This window comes from Phoca vitulina, unplaced genomic scaffold, assembly GCF_004348235.1.
Source record: "Phoca vitulina isolate PV1807 unplaced genomic scaffold, GSC_HSeal_1.0 scaffold33, whole genome shotgun sequence".
Lineage (NCBI taxonomy): Eukaryota > Metazoa > Chordata > Mammalia > Carnivora > Phocidae > Phoca > Phoca vitulina.
In genome coordinates, this window is record NW_022589736.1 from 16,225,675 (window position 1) to 16,249,780 (window position 24,106).

Consider the following 24,106-nt stretch of genomic DNA (forward strand, 5'->3'; position numbering starts at 1 on the left):
TTTTGAATCCCCACTCTGGGTTATAAGCTAGACTGTTAAGATGAGGTCTTTGGTGTCATTGAATATATAGTTACATTTGATTATATGATTTGTAATAATGAAATGTAACTAATTTTTAGAGCTATAAATAAAAAATGAAGTCTCTGGGTTCTTGTATTAGGCCTGTTGTAGTTATGACTTGATATTCAACCAATGATCTGCAATCCCTACTGGTCTCTTTAGTGGTTTTATATTCACTTTGCATTTAGGTAATGGTACTCATAGGAGAGAGCGGTAAAATGGGATGAATGTATTTTTACCCCAGTCATACTGAGTCTGTGGAATGTATTTCATCAAAAGCTGGGAGTAGCTCCTGAGCTAGAAAAAAGGGATCAGTGCGGCATGGTGATAATGTAGATCATTTAGTTTAATTGATCTGCAAATTGTTTTAGACTCCACTTAAACTCTTTTTTTCCCCCACTTAAACTCGTTTTAAGTGAAATCTCTCCTTTTGCTTCCTTAATCTGTAAAATGCCAGCATACCTCAAAGTGTTGAATATTTGTTAACAGAACTTTATTAAACACATAACTATGCAAAAACATAACCCACTGACAGACTTGAAGGAAATCAAACAACTCACAGAACACACTTATGCTTTTGCCATTTAATTATTTTCTTTTAGGTCCTAATTTTTCTTTGAAATTTGTCATATTCACACCAGCATTCTTAAGTGGTGTATCTTTTGAGATCTATAAAAGTGCCTGATTTTTTGAAATGTTTTTATGACCCTACAGAATATGGTCGTCTCTCATGGTCAATGTGCCATGGGCACTTCTGTTGTTGGGTGGAGTGTTCTGTGTCAATTAGATCCAGTTGGTCGATGGTGCTATTCAGTTCTTCTATATCCTTGCTCACTTTCTGTACGCTAATTCTATTACTGATAGAGGAATGGTAGAGTCTCCAGCGAGAATTGTGCATTAGTTTGTCTTTCTCCTTGGTTTTTGCTTTGTATATTTTGAAGATGTTTTTAGGTACATACACATTTAGCATTGTGTCTTCTTAGTGAACTGGACCTTTTATCATTAGAAATTTGTGTGATATTAATATAGTCATTCCAGCTTACTTTTAAGTAGTATTTAGGTATCTTTTCCCATCCTTTACTTTTAACCTACCTGCATCATTCACAGTGCGTTTCTTAGAGACTGCACCTAGGAGGGATGTTTTTTCACTATGTTTTCATTGGTGTGTTTTGACCATTTTCACTTAATGTAATTATTGATGTCTGGAATTAGTTCTACCATATCTTTTCTGTTTATCACTATTTTTTGTTCTCTGCTTCCTTTACTGCCCTGTTTTAGGTTACAGGACCATTTTTAAGTACTCCACTCTGATGTGTCTGTTATGATTTGGACTCTTACCTCTTTGTGTAGGGTTTTTAGTGGTTGCTCTAGAACATAAGGTTTTTAAGTTTCTAAGAGTGAGCTTTTTCTTTCTTCAATGACTATATTCTCACCGGTTGCCAGCTTCTCATATAAATATTGTAAATGCTCTCCTTTAGGTAGCTCAGCTTCTGGTGTTGAGGGAATTTCAAAATCTGAGGAGCTCTGGGAATCTGCATTGGTGCTAAGATTTAGCAGCCTTTTCTCCTGAGGTACGTGTTTGGCACTGCTTAGAGCGGTTGGTTCTCCAACACTGGGAACTATCTTTACATTTTGATCTCTGTGTTTCAAGTCAGAGTAAGTATCCTTTGGACAAAGTATATCTTGTTCCATCTGAGTGGCAGGAATATTCTCTTTAATTCTTGGTCTGTAGCTACCTTTGTTTAAGGAGGTAATATCCCCACTCTTTCTCTCTTGGGATGTTAACAAAACAGTATCAGATTGGCTGTCCCAGCCTTGACTCCCTTGTTCAGATATGTGTGTGGACTGAGAAGAATTCTGGGAAGAGATATGAGTTGATTCCCCATCAGAGTCACTAACAAGCTTCGGTGACTGAGAGCCCCCTGCCTCTGTGGAAGAAGGGGGGTTTTCCAAACCGTCATCTGTGAGTTCATCATTTCTTTTAAAGAATACTTCCCACTGTGGTACTTCTACATCAGCCTTTTGCTGGTGGTGTGTGACAGCACCCAGGTCTTCTTGCGATGAAGCCGGGGTTTGTAATTCTTCTTCACTTTCGCTGTTAGATTCTTCACAATCTATAAAGTTGGCCCAAGGAAAGGTTTGCACACTCTCTGCTCTGAGGTAGCCTGTGCTTGGCCTCTGTTGTTCAGGCTGGTTCTGTGGTGTTGCAGTCAGTACAAATACCTCAGGGTGAAGAGTTAGCTGGTATGGAGCCTTGTGCCTTAATGGTAACGGCAAAGGATCATCAAAGAGCTCATCCTCCTCCTCTGTGGGAAAACACAGGAGATAGATATATGGGAAACACGGAATGCAAAGGGAGCCGATTTGTGCTTTTAATTTAAAATCCAATTTGTAGCATTTAGCTATGTTTTCATTTTTTTGAACAATTTAACTACTGCCTGTCTACTAATGGCAGACTTTGAGTTCCCCAAATAGGCCACAATGCCTACACCAATGGTTCTCAAACCTGGCTGTTCATCAGCCTCATTTGGAAAGCTTTTTATTTTTTATTCATTTATTTAAGTAATCTATATCCACCATGGGGCTCAGACTCACGACCCTGAGATAAAGAGTTGCATGCTCTTCTGACTGAACCAGCCAGGAGCCCCTGGAAACCCTTCTTAAAAAATACAGCTTTCTATATCTCATTCCAGACCTACTGAATCCCTGAAGGTGGGACCCAGTAATTTGCAAACTGTATGTGCTTGGCCAACAGTAGATACTCAGTGAATTGGCTGAAATAAAAATTTTTCTACCATTTTTGTTCTGTAAACATTTTGACACCTACTTTGTGCATATTATGGGCTAAAGTGGTTGTGTCCTCAAAAGTTCCTAATTTGAAGCCCTAGCCCCAGGTGTCATGGTATTTGGAGGTGGGACCCATAAGATGGGATTAGTGTCTTTGTAAGAAGAGGAAGACCGATTTCTCACTTTCCTTCTTTATGCATGGATGGCATGTGGAAAGGCCAGGTGAGCACACACTGAGGAGGAGGCTGTCAACAACGAGGAAATGGGTCCTCTCCAAGAACCAAATATGCTGGCACCTTGACCTTGGACATCCCAGCCTCCAGAACTGTGAGAAGTAAATATCTGTTGCTAAGTCATCCAGTCTCTGGTATTTAATAGTCATAGCAGCCTGAGCCAGCCACGTGCACAAGGCTGTGATAGATACTGAGGGGAACAAATGTGCCAAATGGGGCTTAATTTGAACTGAAAACCAACGAATTTACTGATTTTTTTTTTTTTTAAAGCACGTTACATTAGCAATATAATGAGCCAATCCCCTTAAATTCTTAAAAGGAGGAAACCTTACTTGGAGAATGAAATTCTCATAAACGAAGTAGGCATGTAATTTGGGGGGGCGGGGGGGAAACATATTTTCCTGCCTTCTAATGACACCTTACCTAAGAAGAAAATTAAATGCTCATGAGACTACTGTCCATGGCAACTTAATTGTTCTAGTATTACCTCATAACTACCTACTTAAAAAGAAAACATTTTCTCCCAGTGATAAAGGATGTAGCTAAACACTACATTTTTAAAAGCTGCCTTTAAAAAATGGACCACAGAGATCATCCTGCTCACATTTTACCAATGTGGAGACCAGCCTAGAGAAGTGGTGTGACAAGACTCTGGGTCAAAACCCGATCAGTTTGATTCCTGGCTCTGCCTAATCCTTAAGCAACGATTTATCTCCTTTCCTGAAGGACTTAAGGTTACTAAGATGTCTAGCAACTATATTTGGAATCATTCTCAGCTCCAAGATAGGGCTTTCTTTCAAAACACGGATTATAAATTTGTTTCTGCCACAGTTACGTTTTAGGCAGTATTTCTGTATCATCTCTAAGTTGAACGGTTTCCTATTCTTCTAGATTAGTGACTATACCACTATCACGGTATGTTTCAACTGTAAAAATGTGGCAAAACATTTTTCATATTAATTCATCTGTATGTATCTAAAAAACAGTTTCTATACTACCAAGTTTATTGTGATACTATGAATTCTCTTATGACAATATAAATATAAAATTTCTCTATGAAAACAGAGAGGCATATAACAGAAAATAAGTGTTAAAACCCTTAATAGCATTTACACAAGTAATAAACACACCTAAACCCAATTTTAAAAAGGACATATTACAATTCTTAAATACTTTCCACCGTCATGTCTCTATAACCATACTGGACAACAACTGGACAACAAATCTACAATTTAACCCAATAATGAGAGGTATAAAACAGACTTGAAGTTAAATGTACAAAGATGAAATACACCATTATATAGCCATAATGCAAAATCTGAGAGTGGGTCCCAGGCCCACCTCTGCCCAATGCAGCTTTCACCAGACCAGAGTGGAAAAAAGTCTTGCATGGAAACCCACACCTCTGAAACCAGGGTCATTTTCTTACCTGAGTCTAGGTGAGTTTTTCTAGCTCTCTTCAATTTTCCAAGTGGTTTATACTTTGGCTCAGTACTTTGGGAAGATCGGCATAAAGGCTTTAAGCTGAAACGAATATGAAGATTTTATTTTTACCTGTGGGGAAAGCTGCTAGAACATAAGCATCATTTACAGAGATTATAAAAACTTGGCCATGGGGAGGGGGGGCACCTGGGTGGCTCAGTCGTTAAGCGTCGGCCTTCGGCTCAGGTCATGATCCCAGGGTCCTGGGATCGAGCCCCGCATCAGGCTCCCTGCTCCAAGGGAAGCCTGCTTCTTCCTCTCCCACTCCCCCTGCTTGTGTTCCCTCTCTCGCTGTGTCTCTCTCTCTAATAAATAAAATCTTCAAAAAAAAAAAAAAAAAACTTGGCCATGGGGAAAATCATGTATCTACTTTTAAAAACTGAAAAGCCATGTTTAATAATTAAAAAACCACTTCACTGTAATAAAGTGGTAACTATAAGCACTTAAATACAGCCTGTTACACAGCTATCTAATTGTAGGATTGAAGGAAGGCAAAACTCCTGTATTTGCTCTTGCACTGCAGAAAAGCAGGTCCCTATTCTACAAAACTTTTTTTTTTTTTTAATATTTTATTTATTTGACAGGGAGAAAGAGCGAGAGAGGTTCGAGAAGCAGACTTCCCGCTGAGCAGCAAAACGATTAAGTAATACAGCAACACCTGGCATTTAGGAAATACAGTATAGCCCGCTGCTTACTCTTCCCTGTTTAATGGGGTTTACTTCTGTCTCATAAAAATCTCACAAATCTGATCTCCTCATTCTAGAGGCTGAAAGCTAAGGCACGGTGATGATAAAATACAAAAGGGCATGGAAATAAGACCTGAGGATGGCCTGCCCTTTCTGAGGGCCTCACTGCCAACAGCTTCCCCGTGCCAGATTCCCAGAAGCCTTCAGGATTATATGTAACACATCCATTTGAAGACAGCCGTCAGGCTCCCAATCAGAATCGTATTTACAGCCATGCTCATCTCATTTACATCCTCGCCCCCGTTCTTAGGCCCAAAACTAGTCTCAGCATCCATCCTGTTCAACAACAGAAGTTCCACAAGGAGCAACTACTCACATTTCTACAACCTTATCCATAGTCGTGCCTATTGGGATGACATTTGGATATACGTTCACAGGACAGATGTAGCTCAAGAAATCTTTAATCTAGAGGAAGGAAAATAAAATGGGTCAATTATCTCTACTGGAAAAATCTGGATGTTAGAGAAGCAACAAAAGGGAGGCAGGACAAAGAGCAGGAATTTCTTATGGTGTTGTTCTCAATACTAGCTGCACATGGGGATCACCTGGGGGACCTCTTAGGAAAAAGAAATACCCAACACTCAGGCCCACCCCCAAATCCCTTTGATACTGAGCTACAGTGGGGCCTGGGAATCAGGATATTTAAATGTTCTTCAGGTGATTCTGTTCCACAGCAAGGACTAGGAATTACTGATTAGTGGAATTCAAAGATTTCTTTTTTTTAAGATTTTATTTATTTACTTGACAGCAAGAGCGCACAAGTAGGGGGGAGGGGCACAGGGAGAGGGAGAAACAAGCCCCCTGCTGAGTAGGGAACCCACCGCTGGGCTTAATCCCAGAGCCCTGGGATCATGACCTGAGCCAAAGGCAGACACTTAACTGATTGAGCCACACAGGCACCCCTTTGTTTCTTTAAATGACATTAGTTTCCTTGTCTAAGAAAGTCACCCATAATTAACTAATTCCCCTCAAGTAAATTAGAATTAAGCTGAATATTTAATACACACAAGAAAACAAGGTCTTAGAATTGCATTTCTTCCTCCAACAAATAAAATAGGGAAATTGCATCTTCCACGATGCTTGATCTGTTCTAAATTTATTCTAATCTAGAGGACAATTGCATGCAAAAATTTCATGACTACCTTGATTTTCTGCAAAGTTCAGAATGCTAAATAGGAACTCTGTCACTATTCCTCAAAACATCTCTACAATATAGACAAGTTTCGGCTTTGTCACTTAATAGATCTTGGTGAGCATGTGACCTTGGTCAAGTTACCTGAAGTCTCTAAGTTATTAGATTCTTCATCTAAAAGTGTAAATGAGATAATGCATGTGAAGTGTTCAGCACCTGGCATATGTTTAACATTCAATGAAATTATTCATCACAAAGATGATAATGACAACACAAAGGATTTTATTCCCTTCTGCAAATGGGGAAACTGAGTTCTGAGTAATTATTAGAACCCAACTTTACCAAATCAAAAGAGGTAGGAACCCAGGAATTATCAGTAACTCCATATTAAAATAAAGTGGCTACCTTACTTAAAACAGGAGAAAAAAGAAGACCCATTCATTCTTCAGGTATTTTTCATAAATTCTTTTGTATTTTCAGAGCAGGCATGCAAACAGAAACTATTATTTACCTGCCCACAACCTATATGATTTGCATAATTAATTCAAAGTTGAGGCTGGTAGAAATCTGAGGCTACTTCTACTTAGAAACGAAGTGGCCACAGGAGACAAGAGACACCTACTACAGGGGCACCCTCTGTCCCTTGTACAAGCTGATCTCCTTACATCAGATGACTGCTTTAAAACAATTCATGAACACTGTCTATTCTCATCATCCGTAGGGGTTATGTTCCTTGAGATCACTGGGAATGGTGAATTAGCAAACAGTGAACCACTGCTCCTAAGGGGAAGATAAGGTTCCTGTGAACCTCTGGTCACTGCATTCTTGTCAACCTATCATGCATCACCTTGTTTTACATGTGTTTGTGTTTAAAGACACCAATTCGGGGAGGCCTGGGTGGCTCAGTCGGTTAAGCCTCTGGCTTCGGCTCAGGTTATGATCCCAGGGTCCTGGGATCGAGTCCCACATCTGGCTCTTTGCTCAGTGCGGAACCTGTTTCTTCCTCTGCCCCTCCCCCCCACCCTGGGCTTGTGCGTGCGCGCGGCTGACAAACAAAATCTTAAAAAAAAAAAAAAGACACCTATTCAGTATGTACTGTTGATTCATTACTACTGAACTCACAGTCATCAGCACCATAACTCATCCCTGAACCAAGCTTATCAAACATGGATTTTCTCCATAAGGCACATCCCACCCTCTGTGCTTAGGAACATACACAGCACCTCAGCACTGCACCTGGGGGCCATTTTAAACAGTGAAACCCCTCCAGAAAAGCACAGAAATGTGTACAACACAGCACTAAACTGACTGCAAAAGGACCCCTGTTTACCCTATGAGCTCAGCGGAGAGGGCGGAGCACCCCCTTGTTCAGCCTAAATTGGGAATATGCATGGCTGGTGACTCCCATTTCTCACCACTCTGCTGGGCATGTCCACAAACAACCATGCAGCACTGCAACTATATTAATTTGGGGGTCACAAACAAATTTTAGTGAGCAAGCAAACTTGTAAATAAGGAATCCACAAATAGAGGATCAGCTGTATTTAGGAAAAAAACTGACAGGAAATGATACTTAAATCTATTTACGGGGGGCACCTGGGTGGCTCAGTTGGTAAAGCGGCCAACTCTTGGTTTCAGTGCAAGTCATGATCTTAGGGTCATGACATCGAGCCCCACGTGGGGCTCTGCAGGGAGCGTGCTCAAGATTCTCTCTTCTCTCTCTCTGCCCCTCCCCCTGCTCGAGTGCATGCTCTAAAATAATTTTTTTAAATCTACTGTTTATGTTTTTAAATATATTTCAACATGATCTATACTTAAGATAGGCCTATTAATTAGAGCACTTTTCAGGAAAGCCTGTCTCCTTCTCACCACCCTGAGAGAAGATGACCAAGCACAGCTCATGGTGACCCTCCATGTGGGTGACCACTAGGGCTAATCCAGGGGGCGTGTGGAGGGCCGACGGCAGGGCAGGGGGGGTCATCTGCTTCATCTCTGCTCAAGCACCAGGGAATATCTCCTTCCTGGGGGGTAATTGCATAAAATCCCAGGATGGCTTATGGGCCAGAAGTAGTCCTAAGTGAAAAAGTAAGGCCTACCCTCTTCCCTGATTAGATGCCTTCCCCGTGGCTGAGACAGAAAGGATACTCAGCCACTAAGAGATCAAAAGGAAGGGACCCTGATGCTGAGCCAGATGCCAAACCAAAGACAAATCCCCAGGAGGAGACTCTGACAACAGTCTGAGATTTCAAGATAAAATGAGGAAAACACAGTAAATTATACCATCACAATGAACTCCTTCCAAGCTGCTGTCGGATAACCTATTTGTACCTGAAAGTTAAGGTCAGTTATTTAATAGAGAGGTCACTGGTATTTTGATAATATGATAAAGAATCATTTACAATACTATGGCTGACTTGATAAGAATGCCACTACCTGGAGCTCTGGAAGAATCCACCTGTTCAAATTATTAACACGGCCACGGCTCACTGCTGCAGTGCTGTATCCATGTATCCCAAATACAAAAATAATAGTTATCAGGGAAATCAAGTTTTAAGTGCCGAAATGGTCAAACTAAAATTATATGTGACTTAAAGTGTCATACAAAGTCTGATTTTATATACCTTTTTCTCCTGATACGTACACGAAATTACTAAAACTCAGCACTTCTAAGATGCTAGCATTTACTTTAGAAATGCATGAGGAGTTTGCAAATACATTACACATATCAAGTTCCCACTCCAGTGAGTAGGTCAATTTCCTATATAAAAAGGATCCTAACAATGCAACTGAATTACTGAACTCTACATCTGAAACTAATGATGTTCTATATGTTGGCTAATTAAAAAAAGAGAAAAAAAAAGGATCCTAATGAAACCATTTAATAAGCCTTCTTAAACTGAGTAATTCCAATATAGTATGTCCTTCCCAAGAACAAGGTCTTTATCTCAATCACCTTTGTTTTTCCCTACTGCCAAATATTCAGGACTATTTTTTAAATAGTTTTTCAGCACAATCAAATTTTGGAAGAGGACAAAAATCTGGACAGCACCTTAAGGCTGCCCATGAGATTTTATCTGTGGTACTCCTTCACGTAAGATCTATGATCCTCTTATGACAAGTGAACAGAGCAACCGAAGTGGGGAAGTTAAAATACATGCAGGAAGCAAGACTCGAAGAAAGCCTTAATCATCAATATTCTTCAATGTTTAGGCTGAAAACAAGTGATAATAGCCAATTTCCTCTGTACTCAGTAAACACAGCTCATCTACCGACATGTTCCCTAAATGTCTTTAGAAAAGCCACAACAAATCTTAAGCAGTAGGAAAAGAGATGCCTCTGGTAGTCAAGGGGACTACCGCTGCCAACCATCAAGGGGCTGCCAAAGCAGTTGGCAACAGGGTTCTGAGTTCATGGGATCCTCTTACCTCACTGTAGGAAGAATGAAAAGAAAAACAAGCTCTGTATGAACTCTCTCCAGTCCTGAAGGGAAATGAAAACACAAAATTAAAAGGTCACGTATCAAAACTAAGCTAAGTTCTAAATTTCATGCCTTCCCACTTAGTCTATTCCAATATGAAATCACCCTACAATCAAGGGTTTCTCCCTGGGACAAGAGGGAACTCTTTCCAGAAATATTTGTAGACATTCTGAATACCCAATATTAAGGAAGTACTGCCAAAATATGATGATCATTATGATACTCCTCTACTCCACCAAGGGCTTCTATCCCCCACGACGTCAGTTCCCCACTCCCTGACAAGCAAGGCGCAGTCACTCTCCAGCCATCTGACTGGAGTAGACCTCAGGAAACCCTGGCTAATGGTATTGGCCGTTAGGCAGGTTTGGAAATAGCACCTCTTTAAATAGCATTTAAATTTTGAAGGTATTCTCCACAATTATAGTATATCCTCCCCTTTGGGTTAGGCTAGATTGCATTTAAACTAAAATAAATCAGGGCGACTGGGAGACTGAGTCGGTTAAGCATCTGCCTTCAGCTCAGGTCAGGATCTCCAGGTCCTGTGATCGGCCTGCATCGGGCTCCCTGCTCAGCTGAGAGTTGGCTTCTCTCTCCCTCTGCCCCTCCCCTTGCTCCTTCTATAGAGAGTGCGCAAGCACAAGCAGGGGGAGCGGCAGGCAGAGGGAGAGGAAGAAGCAGACCCCCTGCCGAGCAGGGAGCCCAATGTGGGACAACCCCAGGATCCCGGGATCATGACCTGAGCCAAAGGCAGACGCTTAACCGAATAAGCCACCCAGGCGCCCCAATAAATAAAATCTTTAAAAAGAAACAAACAAAAAGCTAAAATAAATCAGGTAAGTTACCTCAAAAGCAAGGTTTCTCTCAAAAGAGAGGTTGCTTTCTTACCTCACAATTACATTTGTTTTTCTGGTTCTTTCTCCAAACCATATAGTGGATGGCTTAATGCTGATTGTGCGGAGTGGAATTCTATTTTTGGAAATAATTCCACAAGGTAATTTATTCCAATGAAAATATTCCTCTGCCTAAAAGATTTCAGAAACAGAAAAGCAGTTCAACACTTTCAACAAATTTGTTTGTAGGCACGGTCTCAAAAACAAATGTTTACAAGTTTAGGACATCAAATAAGAAAGTAGATGTAAGGAGACAATCAGATAATTCCAAATTTAGGACCACTCTGCAAAATGACTGACCTGGTCTCTTCGAAAATATCAATGTCCTGAAGAAAAGCAAAAGGCTGGAGACTTGATCTACATCAAGAGATGCAAGAGGCCACAGTGACCGCAACACACACCTGACCTTTGCTCAGGATGCCCTGCTCCCCCTCCACAGGCTAAAAAGGACACTACTACCCAACCAGGGAAGAATGAATATGGGCTACATAACCAATTTTTTGCAAAATAAAGTTGGAGGAAAAAGTAACAAAAGTGTTTTTAAAAGGCTGAAAAACAGTGGGACTATTTTCCTGAAGACGTCATGTTTAGATCGGGCTTCCTACGAAACTGTTAGCACTCCGTTCCAATCAAAGGCCATCGGGGGCCTTTTCGTGTGGGTCCTGACGACGAGGGGGCCGCCGAGGAGTGCGCCGGGGCGCTGCGAGCTGTGAGCGGTATTCCTGAGGCCATGGGACCGGAGAACAAAGCCATTCGAAGGAGTGTTCCAAGGCAAGTAGCCATGTGGGAAGCGACAGGAGTGATAGTTACAAATGCAGCTACTTTGTGGGATGTAAGAAAACCCAGGGCAGGGCGCCTGGGTGGCTCAGTTCATTAAGCGACTGCCTTCGGCTCAGGTCATGATCCTGGAGTCCCTGGATCGAGTCCCGCATCGGGCTCCCTGCTCGGCGGGGAGTCTGCTTCTCCCTCTGACCCTAACCCCTCTCATGTGCTCTCTCTCATTCTCTCTCTCTCAAATAAATAAATAAAATCTTTAAAAAAAAAAAAAAGAAAACTCAGGGCAAAGAGAAATCTGCCAATTAAAAGATTTACGGGACTTGTGAGGATGAAGGGCTACAAGTCCAACAAAAAAGGGACAAAACAGTTGCTATTCTGTATCTACGTGATTTTATCCATCCGTGAATTCAGTGAGGATGTGTGTGTCTGTGTAGACACACAAAAGGATGAAAGTTCATGACTCAGGTTATGATATGCAGCTTACCAATCACCAAAATAATTTCTTATCTTATAGTTATCCTACAGTGGTCTGAAGTAGTATATTCCATGCTATAGGTAAGAATTTTTTTTTTTTAATTTATGCTTTACTTTAGGGCTGAGCAAGTCTACTTTAGGTTTTTTTGGCGATGGAGCCAATATTACTACCACAATGAGTATCTAAATATATAAATGCAGGGTGCCTGGGCGGCTCAGATGGTTAAGTGTCTGCCTTCGGCTCGGGTCATGATCCCAGGGTCCTGGGATCGAGTCCCGCATCGGGCTCCCTGCTCAGTAGGGAGCCTGCTTCTCCCTCTGCCTCTCTGTCTCTTATGAATAAATAAATAAAATCTTAAAGATAAATAAATATATATATATATATATATATAAAAATGCAGTGTTTACTAAAATAAAAATTACTCTGCATTTGAATGCTCAGATATTTTAAAATTTAGAGGAAAATCATGATCATGCAAAGCCCCACTTCTGAAGATCATGATTTAGTATTAGTGATGCTGAATGACTATATAAATTGAGAGGGAAAAAAATGTTAAGGGCAAATGCAAAATTTAATACCTGACCTTTAGTAAGAAAAGGGCATTTAATAAGTGAAGGGAGTTCTACAGTGGCATTCGAAAATGAATTGCAAATGAGTTGCAAAAACACTAAAAATGCTCATTTGAAACTGGACCAGCAATACATAAAACCATTTCAAAGCCTGAAGCAAAGTTATATCTAAGTATTTATCTCAAATGAGTAGAAAAAAAATAGTTTATAAACGTGCACATAGGTCATGAGTCTCAAATATAAGTAACAATGGATCATAAATGTTTTCTTAAGTTATAAGCTCTAACATATTACTAATTTCATTATAAATACATTACTCACGTAATTCATTACAAATACACATGTATCAAATACGTATGGATTTATTTCACAAAAAAACGAAGCGGGTCCATGTGTTTCCTGCCACACCGTCTACGGCAACGAAACACCGTGACGGCCAGCTGCACGGCCTGGGGTAATACTGCAGGATCTCAGCCTTGATGGTCACATTTGTAAATTGAAGGGCCTAGAAAATGGGATTTCAGAGCTTCCTTCTGGACCTAAAATTCCATTTTCCATGCATCACACCCACAATAAGAAAAACAATTTACTCCGTACCTTCGGATGGCGACAGGCATGGATCTGAGTGCTACGGTCCGTTGTGAGATGATGAAGAATGTCCGGCATGTTTCTAAACATGTCCAGTTTGTCCACATGAATCTGAGTAAAATAACACATATAGGCGTATTATTTGAATTGTATTTCCTATAAAGAAATTGTTCAAGGGTAATGATGCAGGGAAAATCATCCAGTTAGTGAACTTTCTTCTTTCTTAAAACTTAGTTTTTGGCGGGGCACCTGGGACCCAGCCCCATGTTGGGCTCCCCGCTCAGCACTGAGTCTGCCTGCCCCCACCCCGAAATAAATAAAACCTTTATAACAAAACAAAATAAAACCCTAGTTATTGGCTATTTCAGTGCACACTGGAATTCTGCCAGGATGTCAACAGGCAAAGGACAAAGACCATATTCCCACCAGTCAGCATTAGTGCCTATTGGTGGTGGTAATAAAACATTCTGGAGACTCAGTTGGTGGATTTTATTGAATCATGCTAATACAACTGACCCTGAACAACACAGCGGTTGGGACTACCAACAAAGGGACTCAGTCAAAAATCCCCATAACTTTCTACTCCCCAAGAACTTAACTACTAATAGCCTACTGTTGACCGGAAGCCTTACCAAAACACGTATTTTGTACATGTATCACATACTGTATTCTATAATAAAGCAAGCTAAAGAAAAGCTTATTCAGAAAATCATAAGAGAAAATACACTTAGAGTACTGCACTGTATTTTTTTTTATCGAAGCACAGTTGACCCAAATTGTTACATTACTTTCAGGTGTACCACACAGTGATTAGACAACACTATAATTCTATAGGTTCTATAGGTTATGCTGTGCTCACAAGTGTAGCCACCATCTGTCACCACACAGTACTGTGAATGATAGAATACCACATTTACGGAAGAAAATCCACGTATAAATGGACCCATGTAGTTCAAACCCATGTTCAAGGGTCAAGGGTCAACTCTACTGTCCTTCAATCCGTCAAGAGTCATTCAACTCATATTTATTGTGCACCTACTATATGTCAAGTTTTATTCTAAATACTGGGTATCCTGCAGTGAACAATCAAGAATCACTGACTTGTAAAGACACAGCCCCAACATGCCATGTAAGTAAGGGCAGTTTTAGGGGGAACACAGCTGGAGTAGGAAGCAGACCCAGAATTCCCCCCTTACCACACGCCCCTTTACAGGATTGAAAGGGGGGCAGGCAGATGCAGAAAAACGAAACAAAAAAACCTTAGCCACCTTTAGAATTTTAAGGTTAATACATTTAAATTGTTAAACTAATGTGTCGGTTTTAAAAGATTCTCTCCTTTAAAGTAACATGTACCTAAATTAATATTAGGACTATGAAATGGCACAAAGAAGTATTCTCTCGGGACCCCTGGGTGGCTCAGTCCATTAAGCGTCTGCCTTCAGCTCGGGTCATGATCCCAGGGTCCTGGGATCGAGTCCCTGCATCGGGCTCCCTGCTTGGCGAGGAACCTCCTTCCCCCTCTGCCACTCCCCTTGCTTGTGCTCTGACAAATAAATAAATAAAATCTTAAAAAAAAAAAAAGTATTCTCTCTCATTTTGAAATCTGATTAACAATAGATTAGAATGATGTCAAATCACCGTGGTAATTAATACCAAGACAAGCATAAAAAGAATCCAACGTAACTGCTTACTTATCCTGTGGCCTATTCCACTCACTCCCTGTTTACTAACGACTAATAGGAAGTAACAATAAATTTGCTTTTCTGGACTCTCTAAGGAGATAAAAAGGGGTAAATTTTGAGGTGTACAGAGATACGGAAACTTTTATCCTCAACGAAAATAAAGAAGCCTGAAAAAGTTGCCAGAGATCATCTCTGAGGTCCTTAGTCAAAAACCTCCCTGTTGTCCCTTTTTAAATTCCTGATCAATTTCAATTGTTTCTATCCCCTACAAAGGGACTCAGGGGCCTGAGAGAGGACTCACACCAGAGGGGCTCTGAGGTCACTGGGTTACCACCCAAGGCTGCTCTCTCCCATCCCCACCCCCTCCTCGGCCCATGGTCCCGTCCTGTAAGGCCTTCCCGGATTTCACACACGCGAACATTTTTTTTTTTTTAAGATTTTATTTATTTATCTGACAGAGACACAGCAAGAGAGGGAACACAAGCAGGGGGAGTGGGAGAGGGAGAAGCAGACTTCCCGCTGAGCAGGGAGCCCAACACGGGGCTCGATCCCAGGACCCTGGGATCATGACCTGAGCCGAAGGCAGACGCTTAACGACTGAGCCACCCAGGCGCCCCAACGAACATTTACAGTAAACACCAATTTGGGACTGATAAGTGGCTGCTACCTTTGTATTTCATCAAGAGAGGGCAGGAGGTTAAAAAAAAAAAAAAAAAAAGCGGATAATAGAGATCAGTGTACGTGTGTGCGCGCGCACATCCACGACCTGTTATCACTGTGATTTTAACACATGAAAAAGTGCTCAACATCACTCGGCATCAGGGAAATCCAAATCAAAATCTCAATGAGATACCACCTGACACCAGTCAGAATGGCTAAAATTAACAAGTCAGGAAACAACAGATGTTGGCGGGGATGCGGAGAAAGGGGAACCCTCCTACACTGTTGGTGGGAATGCAAGCTGGTGCAGCCACTCTGGAAAACAGTATGGAGGTTCCTCAAAATTTGAAAATAGAGCTACCATATGACCCAGCAAATTGCACTACTGGGTATTTACCCCAAAGATACAAATGTAGGGAGCCAAAGGGGTACGTGCACCCCGATGTTTATAGCAGCAATGTCCACAATAGCCAAACTATGGAAAGAGCCAAGATGTCCATCGACAGATGAGTGGATAAAGAAGAGGTGGTATATATATATATATATATATATATATATATATACACACACACACACACACACATACACAAGGGAATATTATGCAGCCATCAAAAGGAATGAACTCTTGCCATTTGCAACGACGTGTATGGAACTAGAGGGTGTTATGCTGAGCAAAATAAGTCAATCAGAGAAAGACATGTATCATATGATCTCACTGATATGAGGAACTCTTAATCTTAGGAACTGAGGGTTGCTGGAGTGGTGGGGGGTGGGAGGGATGGGGTGGCTGGGTGATGGACATTGGGGAGGGTATGTGCTATGGTGAGTGCTGTGGGGGGGAAAAAAAAGCAATTTTAACACGAAAAAACAGGAATGACAATCTCAGAATGAAAGCAAATCCTTCTCAAAATGGAGAATTCACAACTTTATACCAATGTATTTTGACAGAGGGACATACGGAAGAAAAACATTAAGGAAAGAAGGACCAAGGCAGTCAAGACTTATGAAGGGAGGGAGGGAGGCATTTTTAAAATTTCATATGCAGAAAAGCTAGATCTTTTTTATTTTACTGAATGACACTGTGTAGAACTAAGTTCTTGGCACAAGTTGTTGGCTGGGGGACCTATGTTAAAAGGTACAAAACAGAATGGAACTTAAATGTCCAGCTCGCTCCAGCACTTTGTTTTATTCAGGGTCATTACCAGAACCCCATCTTATCTCAGGGGTCAAGAGCAGAAGCCACAGGCTCGGCGGCCACACTCATGCCCTGGGCTCCGTGGCTCCGCCTGAGAGCCCAGCACCGAGCCACGAGGGAGGGACAGGTGAAATAAAACTCCTTCCCAGCCTGATCTGAAGCTTCCGTACTCTAGGACAGTGCTTTTCACACACCTGGACCAGGACCCACAGTAAGAAACAGGTTTCCCAGGGCAACTCAGGACACACACGCATACATGTACGTAAACATATGTGTTTGATTCTCTACCACAAGCAGGGGGAGAGGTGAAGGCACAGGGAGAAGCAGACTCCCCACTGAGCAGGGAGCAGACGTGGGGCTCGATCCCAGGAACCTGGCACCATGACCTGAGCCAAAGGCAGACGGTTAACGATTGAGCCACCCAGGCCCCCAACACATGCCCTTTCATAGGCTGCTTCCTTATTGCAGTCGGTTTTTGGGGGGTGGGAAGGGGAAGGAAAGGAGAGGATGGAAGGAGCAATAGAAAAGAAGGAGCCATCACCATACCTGGACTCCAAATTCTTCACTAAGATTGGTGAATAGGTACTCATACCCGTAAGCTGCTTTGCAGTTCAGCCACACAACATGGTATGGACTCCGAGTGATCCAGCTTCGAACCAGCTCTACTACTCCACTCAGACACTCCTCCTGGTCAGGAGTTTTAAAAGGCATTTAACACTTTTAAGAACATCACTCACCCTTTCCACTCCCAACAGTCACAGGTACTAATGCCAATTAATTATGGGACGATTATGAACTGACATGTTATTCTAGAAACTTCCTACTAGAAATACAACCACACCCCGGTTACCACCCTGCTTCTACGGGGAGACTTACTCGACTAGGAATTTGATAAAATTTTGGATCACAGAAAGTAGTATCTAAGTATACACTTCGGATGTCTTTCACTCTAGAAAAAAAACAACAACAATTGGTGTTAACCATCTAATGTGAAATAAAATATATGTGAAGTTTAAATTCTCATTAATAGTAGAGGGTGTTCCATTGAATTTGGAATTTTTTTGTGAAATCAATTTTGTTGGGAAATGATTTCCACACAATAAATTACACAGATTTGTAAATATGGTTCAGTGAATTTTGACAAGTTCACATAACTACTGCCCCAATCAACATACAGAAAGTTACCATCACCCCATTTCAAGAAGAAAATTTTGCTTTACTGTCACAAATGTAATAAACTTCGACTTCTACCTGAAACAAAGGCTTGTATTTGGGGGGAAAGGAGCAGTAAAACTCTTTAGATGATTCAGTCCTCCAAGAATTACATGAAGTCTGGGGCGCCTGGGTGGCTCAGTCAGTTAAGCGTCTGACTTCTGATTTCCTCTCAGGTCACGATCTCAGGGTCATGAGATGGAGCCCCGCGTCGGGCTCCGTGCTAGGCGTGGAGTCTGGCTGGGATTCTCTCTTTCTCCCCCTCTGCCCCTCCCCCTGCTCATGCACGCCCTCTCAAAAAAAAAAAAAAAAAAAAAGGGGGAATTACATAAAGGCCAATACCTGCCCCCAGAGTGCAGAAGCTCCATTCTGGAAGCTTCTCCCTTTGCCAACCTGAAGTCCCCCGTGTACAAGACTGTTCCATTATTGCCCTGAAATAAAAACCTGAGAAGGAAATATGTCTTGGTGACAACATCCTCATAAAGCAAATACACATTAAATCCACAGCAAATGTTTCCTGCCGAACATAGCCACCTGCAATACAGTATTAATGGGACTTTAACAGCTCTACACCCTACCAGGCACTCAGCTGCCACCTTTTCCGGGGGGGGGGGGGGGCGGATAACATAATGGAATGTACTATTGCCTTTGCAGTAGGCATCCCCCGAAATGTGTTAGCACTCTCAACTACAGATCACTCCTGCTCGTGGAGAGAAAAATCCATGGGAGAAGAAAATGCAAAGCCAACGGAGAAACGGCCATGGAAGGTTTCCATTATAAGAAAGCCACATTTCTAACTTGATCTTCACCTCAGTCCCCCAAGTTCAATTTGGAAACAAAGATTAAAGAAATTGCCATCTACATATTAAAGAAGTAATATCCCTACACATATTATTTTCTAGACCCTAAACATTTATTTCTACAAACACAATACATATCCACACATAATAAAATGGCAAAATAGATGAGCCCCCTTACATAACTGATCCTGGACAATGACCAGCTGGTAAGAGAGTCACAACCACCTCTTCCTTCTAAAAAGAAAATAAAGAAAAAATAATAATAATAGAAGTTATCAGCAGGACCCAGTTCTCCTCAATAGAACAGATTCAGGTATTTCTCCAGAATGTGGTATGTCATTTCCTCACGCGCCAAATCCTGGAGACACATGGAATCCTCACCCACAGAACGACAGTCAAACACAGCGAGAGTATAACCCAGTGACTCCACTCTGAGCTACACACACGAGAGAAATGAAAACAGGCATCCACACAAAAACCTGGGCGTGAATGTCCACAGCGGCACTGCTCCTACTACCCAACAAGTAGAAACAACCAAAATGTCGATCAGCTGATGAGCGAACGAACAGGATGTGGTCTCTCCACACAATGGAATGTTATTCGGGCCATGGCAAGACATGAAATCCTGACATCATACCACAACATGGATAAACCGTGAAACCATTATGCAAAGTGAAAGAAGTGAGTCACAAAAGACCACATCGGTAGGATTTCATTGATATGAAATGTCCAGAACAGGCAAATCCTACAGACTTAGAGTAGTGGTTGCCATGGGCTGGGGGAGGGAGAAGTTGGGAATGACTGCTAATGGGTACAGGGTTTCTTTTTGGGTGATGAAAATACTTGAAAAATGATTGTGGTGGTGAACACACAACTCCGTGAATATACTAAAAGCCACTGAACCATACATTTTAAATGGGGTGAACTGTATGGTATATGAATGATATCTCAATAAAGCTATTATTAAACTAAAAAAAAAAAAAAGCCTGATGTCGTCTGGGCCCAGGTCACCATTCTACATGTACTGTCCTATCAGGGCAGAGCTCTGGACACACTCGCTCGCTCCCGGTAATGGCGATTCCTCCCGGAAGTCTAACATCATTCATTCCGACGGCCCCTTAGAGCAAGGGTCCTGTGGTTAGTGGAGACACAATGCACGGAGCCACAGTGCATGAGAATAAACAAAGGACCAGAGTGGGACGGCCAGACTCTGGTCGACGGGAGCTGCCTGCTCTCTGGAGCCCAGTTTTGAGAACACCTTTCACCAACATAAGGCAGCGAGGCAATCAGAGGAGTCTGGCATTCACTAACTGAGGTCAGGACAGCGGTTAGGGACCTTCGGGCTATCCTTTTTCCCTCCTTTTTAACCCGCCCTCAACTGGCCCTGCAGTCCTCCCTTGGTGAACAATTCGATGAGGACGACTTCACACACCTGATCTTCTCCAGAGAGGAGATGTGAAAAGTCAGCCTGATCCTGGTTAAACAACGGACACCCTTCAGAGTTCAACATGTCGACAAAGCAGGTTATAACCAGGCCATGGAACGAATATTAACTAGATTTACCATAAAATAGGAAAATACTTCCTGGCCCTAGGAAGAATTTGAGGTAAAAAAAAAAAGGTCCATAATCTTGATTATTAAACCAATACATTCACAAAAGAAAAGTACCTGCTTCTAAATTTAAGGACAAAAAGTATATTGGATCCACTTGGACACTGTTTCTTAAGTAAGAAATAATTCAGAAAAAAAGAAAATCACAAATACATATATTTGGTACAAAAGCACTAAGCACCATATTATATCCTGAATATTATAATAAACATAATAAACGTGACAATGACATTATGTAATAATATCAATACCTGGAGTTCTCATCATTAGCAGGTAACATACTAAAAAGGAGCAATTCACACAGAAGTCTACCTTATAGACTACTATGTAGAAGGGAAATACAACACAAATTTTTTTTTTTCCCCTACAAACTCACCCAATTACTATAACTTTCATTTATGGTAAGATGAGCATTCAAAATCACAGAGAAAAACAATCATATTATTAAACAATAATTTTTAAAAATTATATTTTTACTTACCTCGCCTGACGCTTCATCGACTAAAGGTATCTGAGTAGGAGTTTCAATTTCAATGGATATCTATTAAAATAAGAGATCATATGTACATCATACCAAGTGTTTTCAGTTTTTCATGGATTTACAAACCTTTGCCATCTCAAACACAAAAAAGGGACTTAGAAGAAGTTACTAAGACTCTCTGTGTAACAATTTCTGATTTCGCGATACTGAACATTTTAGCAGCTTGAAGACATGATAGAGCTAAAGGAGTGCCTTTCCTGTGGCTGACGTGGCAACGTGGATTAAATGCCTCCTAAACTTACATATCCCTTGACACAGCAATTCTATTTCCATGAATTCAATTTTTCTCCCTTCACCTCCCCATCCCTGTCCTCCCACTGCCCTCTCCCCTCTCAACTTGAGTCTCAGTAACACACATGGCCATGTGCTCTGCATGCTTAGGCTTCGTGCTGCAAAATGCAGCCTGGATCCATCCCTGAGGTGCTGGCCTAATTCACAGATTCGGGCTGCGGCAGAGGGCTCCGAGGTGGCCTGACCCATTTTACTACGACAGCAACTCACACAAGAGGCATTCGGTAAGTAGCTGATGAATAAATTAACGTAATTGTTCATCTATTCAGTCCACTGATATCCTAAAACTTACAGTGACTGAGACTTGGGTGTTAAAAATATCCTTGCATTCTGGGGGCGCCTGGGTGGCTCGGTGTGGTTAAGCGTCTGCCTTTGGCTCAGGTCCCACGTCCAGCTCCCTGCTCATTGGGGGTCTGCTTCTCTCCCCCACTCATGCTCTAATAAATAAAATCTTAAAAAAAAAAAAAATCCTTGCATTCTGGAATAAACACATTGTATTGTATTCACAAAGCACTTATTTATTACTGTGAGATTCAGTTAGCTACCACCTTAATCAGGATGTTCACGTGGTCGTACATGAAATGGCTTTTCTCCCTGTTGCACTATCATTATCAATTCTGCCAACAAGGCTGAGCAGCTCATCTCTTTACTATATCCCACAAAAACTCATCCAGTACGGGGATTATTTGTCCTTTGAACATTTGGCAAAATGCACCTATAAAACCATGTGGACTTGGGGCTTTATTGAAGAGATCTTTGTTGTTTTAATTTCTTCAATGTTTACTTATTCAAGTTTTCCACTTTTCTTGCCTCAATTTGATATCTTCCTACTTATCCAGATACTTATCCACTTCAACTAAATTATCAAATATACGGTCATTAATTTTCCAATAAATGCACTATTAATAGTTATTTTCCTTTTATCATTCTGTATTTTTATACGCATCTTCTTTTTTTTGACTATTATAAAAGTTTACTTAACAAAAAAGTTCAATATGAAAATGCACATGACCTGGTTTTTATTTATATTGTAGTGAAACAGGTACTATGGAGAGGGGACATGTGGAAGCAGTTGATTTCGTCTGATGAACACACCCATTGTTTATACTTGGTCCAAGGCTTCTAACATGATGAGACTATTTCCTCGTATTACCACCATTCCAATATTGTTCTGTTGCCTACTATTGTTCATTGCCATCTCCACACATTCATCTATCACAAGATTCATAAACGGATCGAACACCCACAATATTCCTTGGACATGTCTGCCACCATTTAATTTCAATGATAATTTCTTGTCCATAAATTTTTTCAACTCGGGAGGGTGAGCTTTGCTCATGGTGTCTACCTGGAGAGCTCAAAGGTGCCTCCAGACGGAATTCGTGGCGTCCCTCACCCTCCCGCAGTAGGCCCGGCATCTTCTTTTTCTAATCTTGGCAGAAATCTCTCTCTATTCCTCTAAAGATGAGCTTTTACTTTTGTTAATCTTCCCTTTTATTTTCTGTGGTAGTTGTCAGCCTCTGTATCGCTACCTTGTCCTTTTACCTTTATTATTCCTTCTTCCACATAACCTTAGATTTGCTTTGTTGCTCCTTTTCCTTCTTACTAAGACTCAATCCATGTAATTCTGGTCTTTGTTTTCGAAGAAATGTACTTAATGCTGTCAATTTCCCTTCAAGTGCTAATTTAGCTGTGTCACACACATTTTGATGTGTCGTGTTCTCACTGTCCATCAGTTCTAAGTACTGCATGTTTTTCTTTACAACTTCCTCTTTAACCTAATGGTTATTACATGCATTGAGTTCCTACATATGTGGATGATTTTAGCTCTCCTTTTATTTGTGACTTCTAGCATCATTGCATTGTACTCAGAGAAAAGATCACTAGGATTTCCAACTTCTTTTGTGCCACAGTACATGGTCAATTGTTGTAAATGTTCCTTGTATACCAAAGATCTTTTCCCTTTGGGTGCCTTGGATTGCTATTAGCTCACATTTATTAATCATGCCCTTCAAATCTATCTTATTTCCTGCCTCCTTCCTCTTTCAGTTTTTTTTTTTTTTTAAGATTTTATTTGACAGAGAGAGAGAGAGAGAGAGAGAGCACAAGCAGGGGGAGTGGCAGAGGGAGAAGCAGACTCCCCACTGAGCAGGGAGCCCAATGCAGGGCTCGATCCCAGGACCCTGGGATCATGACCTGAGCCAAAGGCAGACGCTTAACCGACTGAGCCCCCCAGGCGGGCCCCTCTTTCAGTTTCTGAGAGTGGTTTGGAAAGTGCTCTGGCTACGACTGCTGAGCTGCCTAGTGTCCCTTAGACTGTGAGGTGGCCTTGTACCCCATCAACTTAGCTGAGCTGGAACTGTCCCACAAGTCCTTTCCACATACACCTCCAGGTGGGCGCTGGCCCCAAGAAACATCCGTGGGAGATCTGGAAGGCCAAAGTGAACCAGTAGCCATGTCGTAATGCTTGCACGGGCACCAGGAGTGCTAACAGCTCACGGACGCACACCTGCTGGCTCAGCCGCAGACAGGGCAGGACTGCAGCAAGCCCACCTTCGGCTGTGTCTCCTCCTTCAGCTTCTCGAAGGCCTGGGCCAGGAGTGTGAAACTCAGTGGCAACGGGGGGCTGCAGCACTAGCCAGCCTGGGAGGAGTGAGACACAGACAGGGGTCCCAGGTTGTCCTTGTGGGTTCCAGCCCACCTCTACCCTTCTCCGCTTCTCTCTCAGCTCAGCTCATCTCTCTCCACTGGCCGGCAGGTCCACAGCAACTTCAGGCCTAAGAGCAGGCCAAGGTTACAGCCTCAGTGACGGCTCACTCTGGGGAGTGGGGATGGACCCCAGCCCAGGCTGACTGTGCCACACGTGCACCGACAGGGGGCGCAAGCACCGTATGCCC

The 24,106-nt window shown here is 41.9% G+C and overlaps 2 protein-coding genes across 8 annotated transcripts in view; both read right to left on the bottom strand.

The window, feature by feature from the left end:
* Positions 1-112: 112 nt before the first annotated feature.
* The window catches only part of DCLRE1C (DNA cross-link repair 1C), a 31,533-nt gene continuing 7,539 nt past the window's right edge, over positions 113-24,106 (bottom strand). For 2 of the 7 annotated variants that reach the window (XM_032425692.1, XM_032425697.1), the window contains exons 3-13: positions 20,859-20,918; positions 18,945-19,000; positions 18,309-18,410; positions 17,631-17,703; positions 17,301-17,441; positions 13,227-13,328; positions 10,804-10,940; positions 9,866-9,920; positions 5,625-5,713; positions 4,510-4,604; positions 1,444-2,366 (exon numbers count right to left, since the gene is read on the bottom strand). In XM_032425692.1, the coding sequence (XP_032281583.1) occupies positions 1,444-2,366; positions 4,510-4,604; positions 5,625-5,713; positions 9,866-9,920; positions 10,804-10,940; positions 13,227-13,328; positions 17,301-17,441; positions 17,631-17,703; positions 18,309-18,410; positions 18,945-18,946 (1,719 nt within the window). In that variant the 5' untranslated portion in view covers positions 18,947-19,000; positions 20,859-20,918. The other 5 variants (XM_032425695.1, XM_032425693.1, XM_032425690.1 and 2 more) reach the window with 5 other exon arrangements.
* LOC116645472 (small nuclear ribonucleoprotein G-like) lies at positions 21,610-23,291 on the bottom strand. The gene has a single exon (XM_032425700.1). The coding sequence runs from the start codon at positions 22,546-22,548 to the stop codon at positions 22,312-22,314; it is 237 nt and encodes a 78-aa protein (XP_032281591.1). The 5' UTR covers positions 22,549-23,291; the 3' UTR covers positions 21,610-22,311.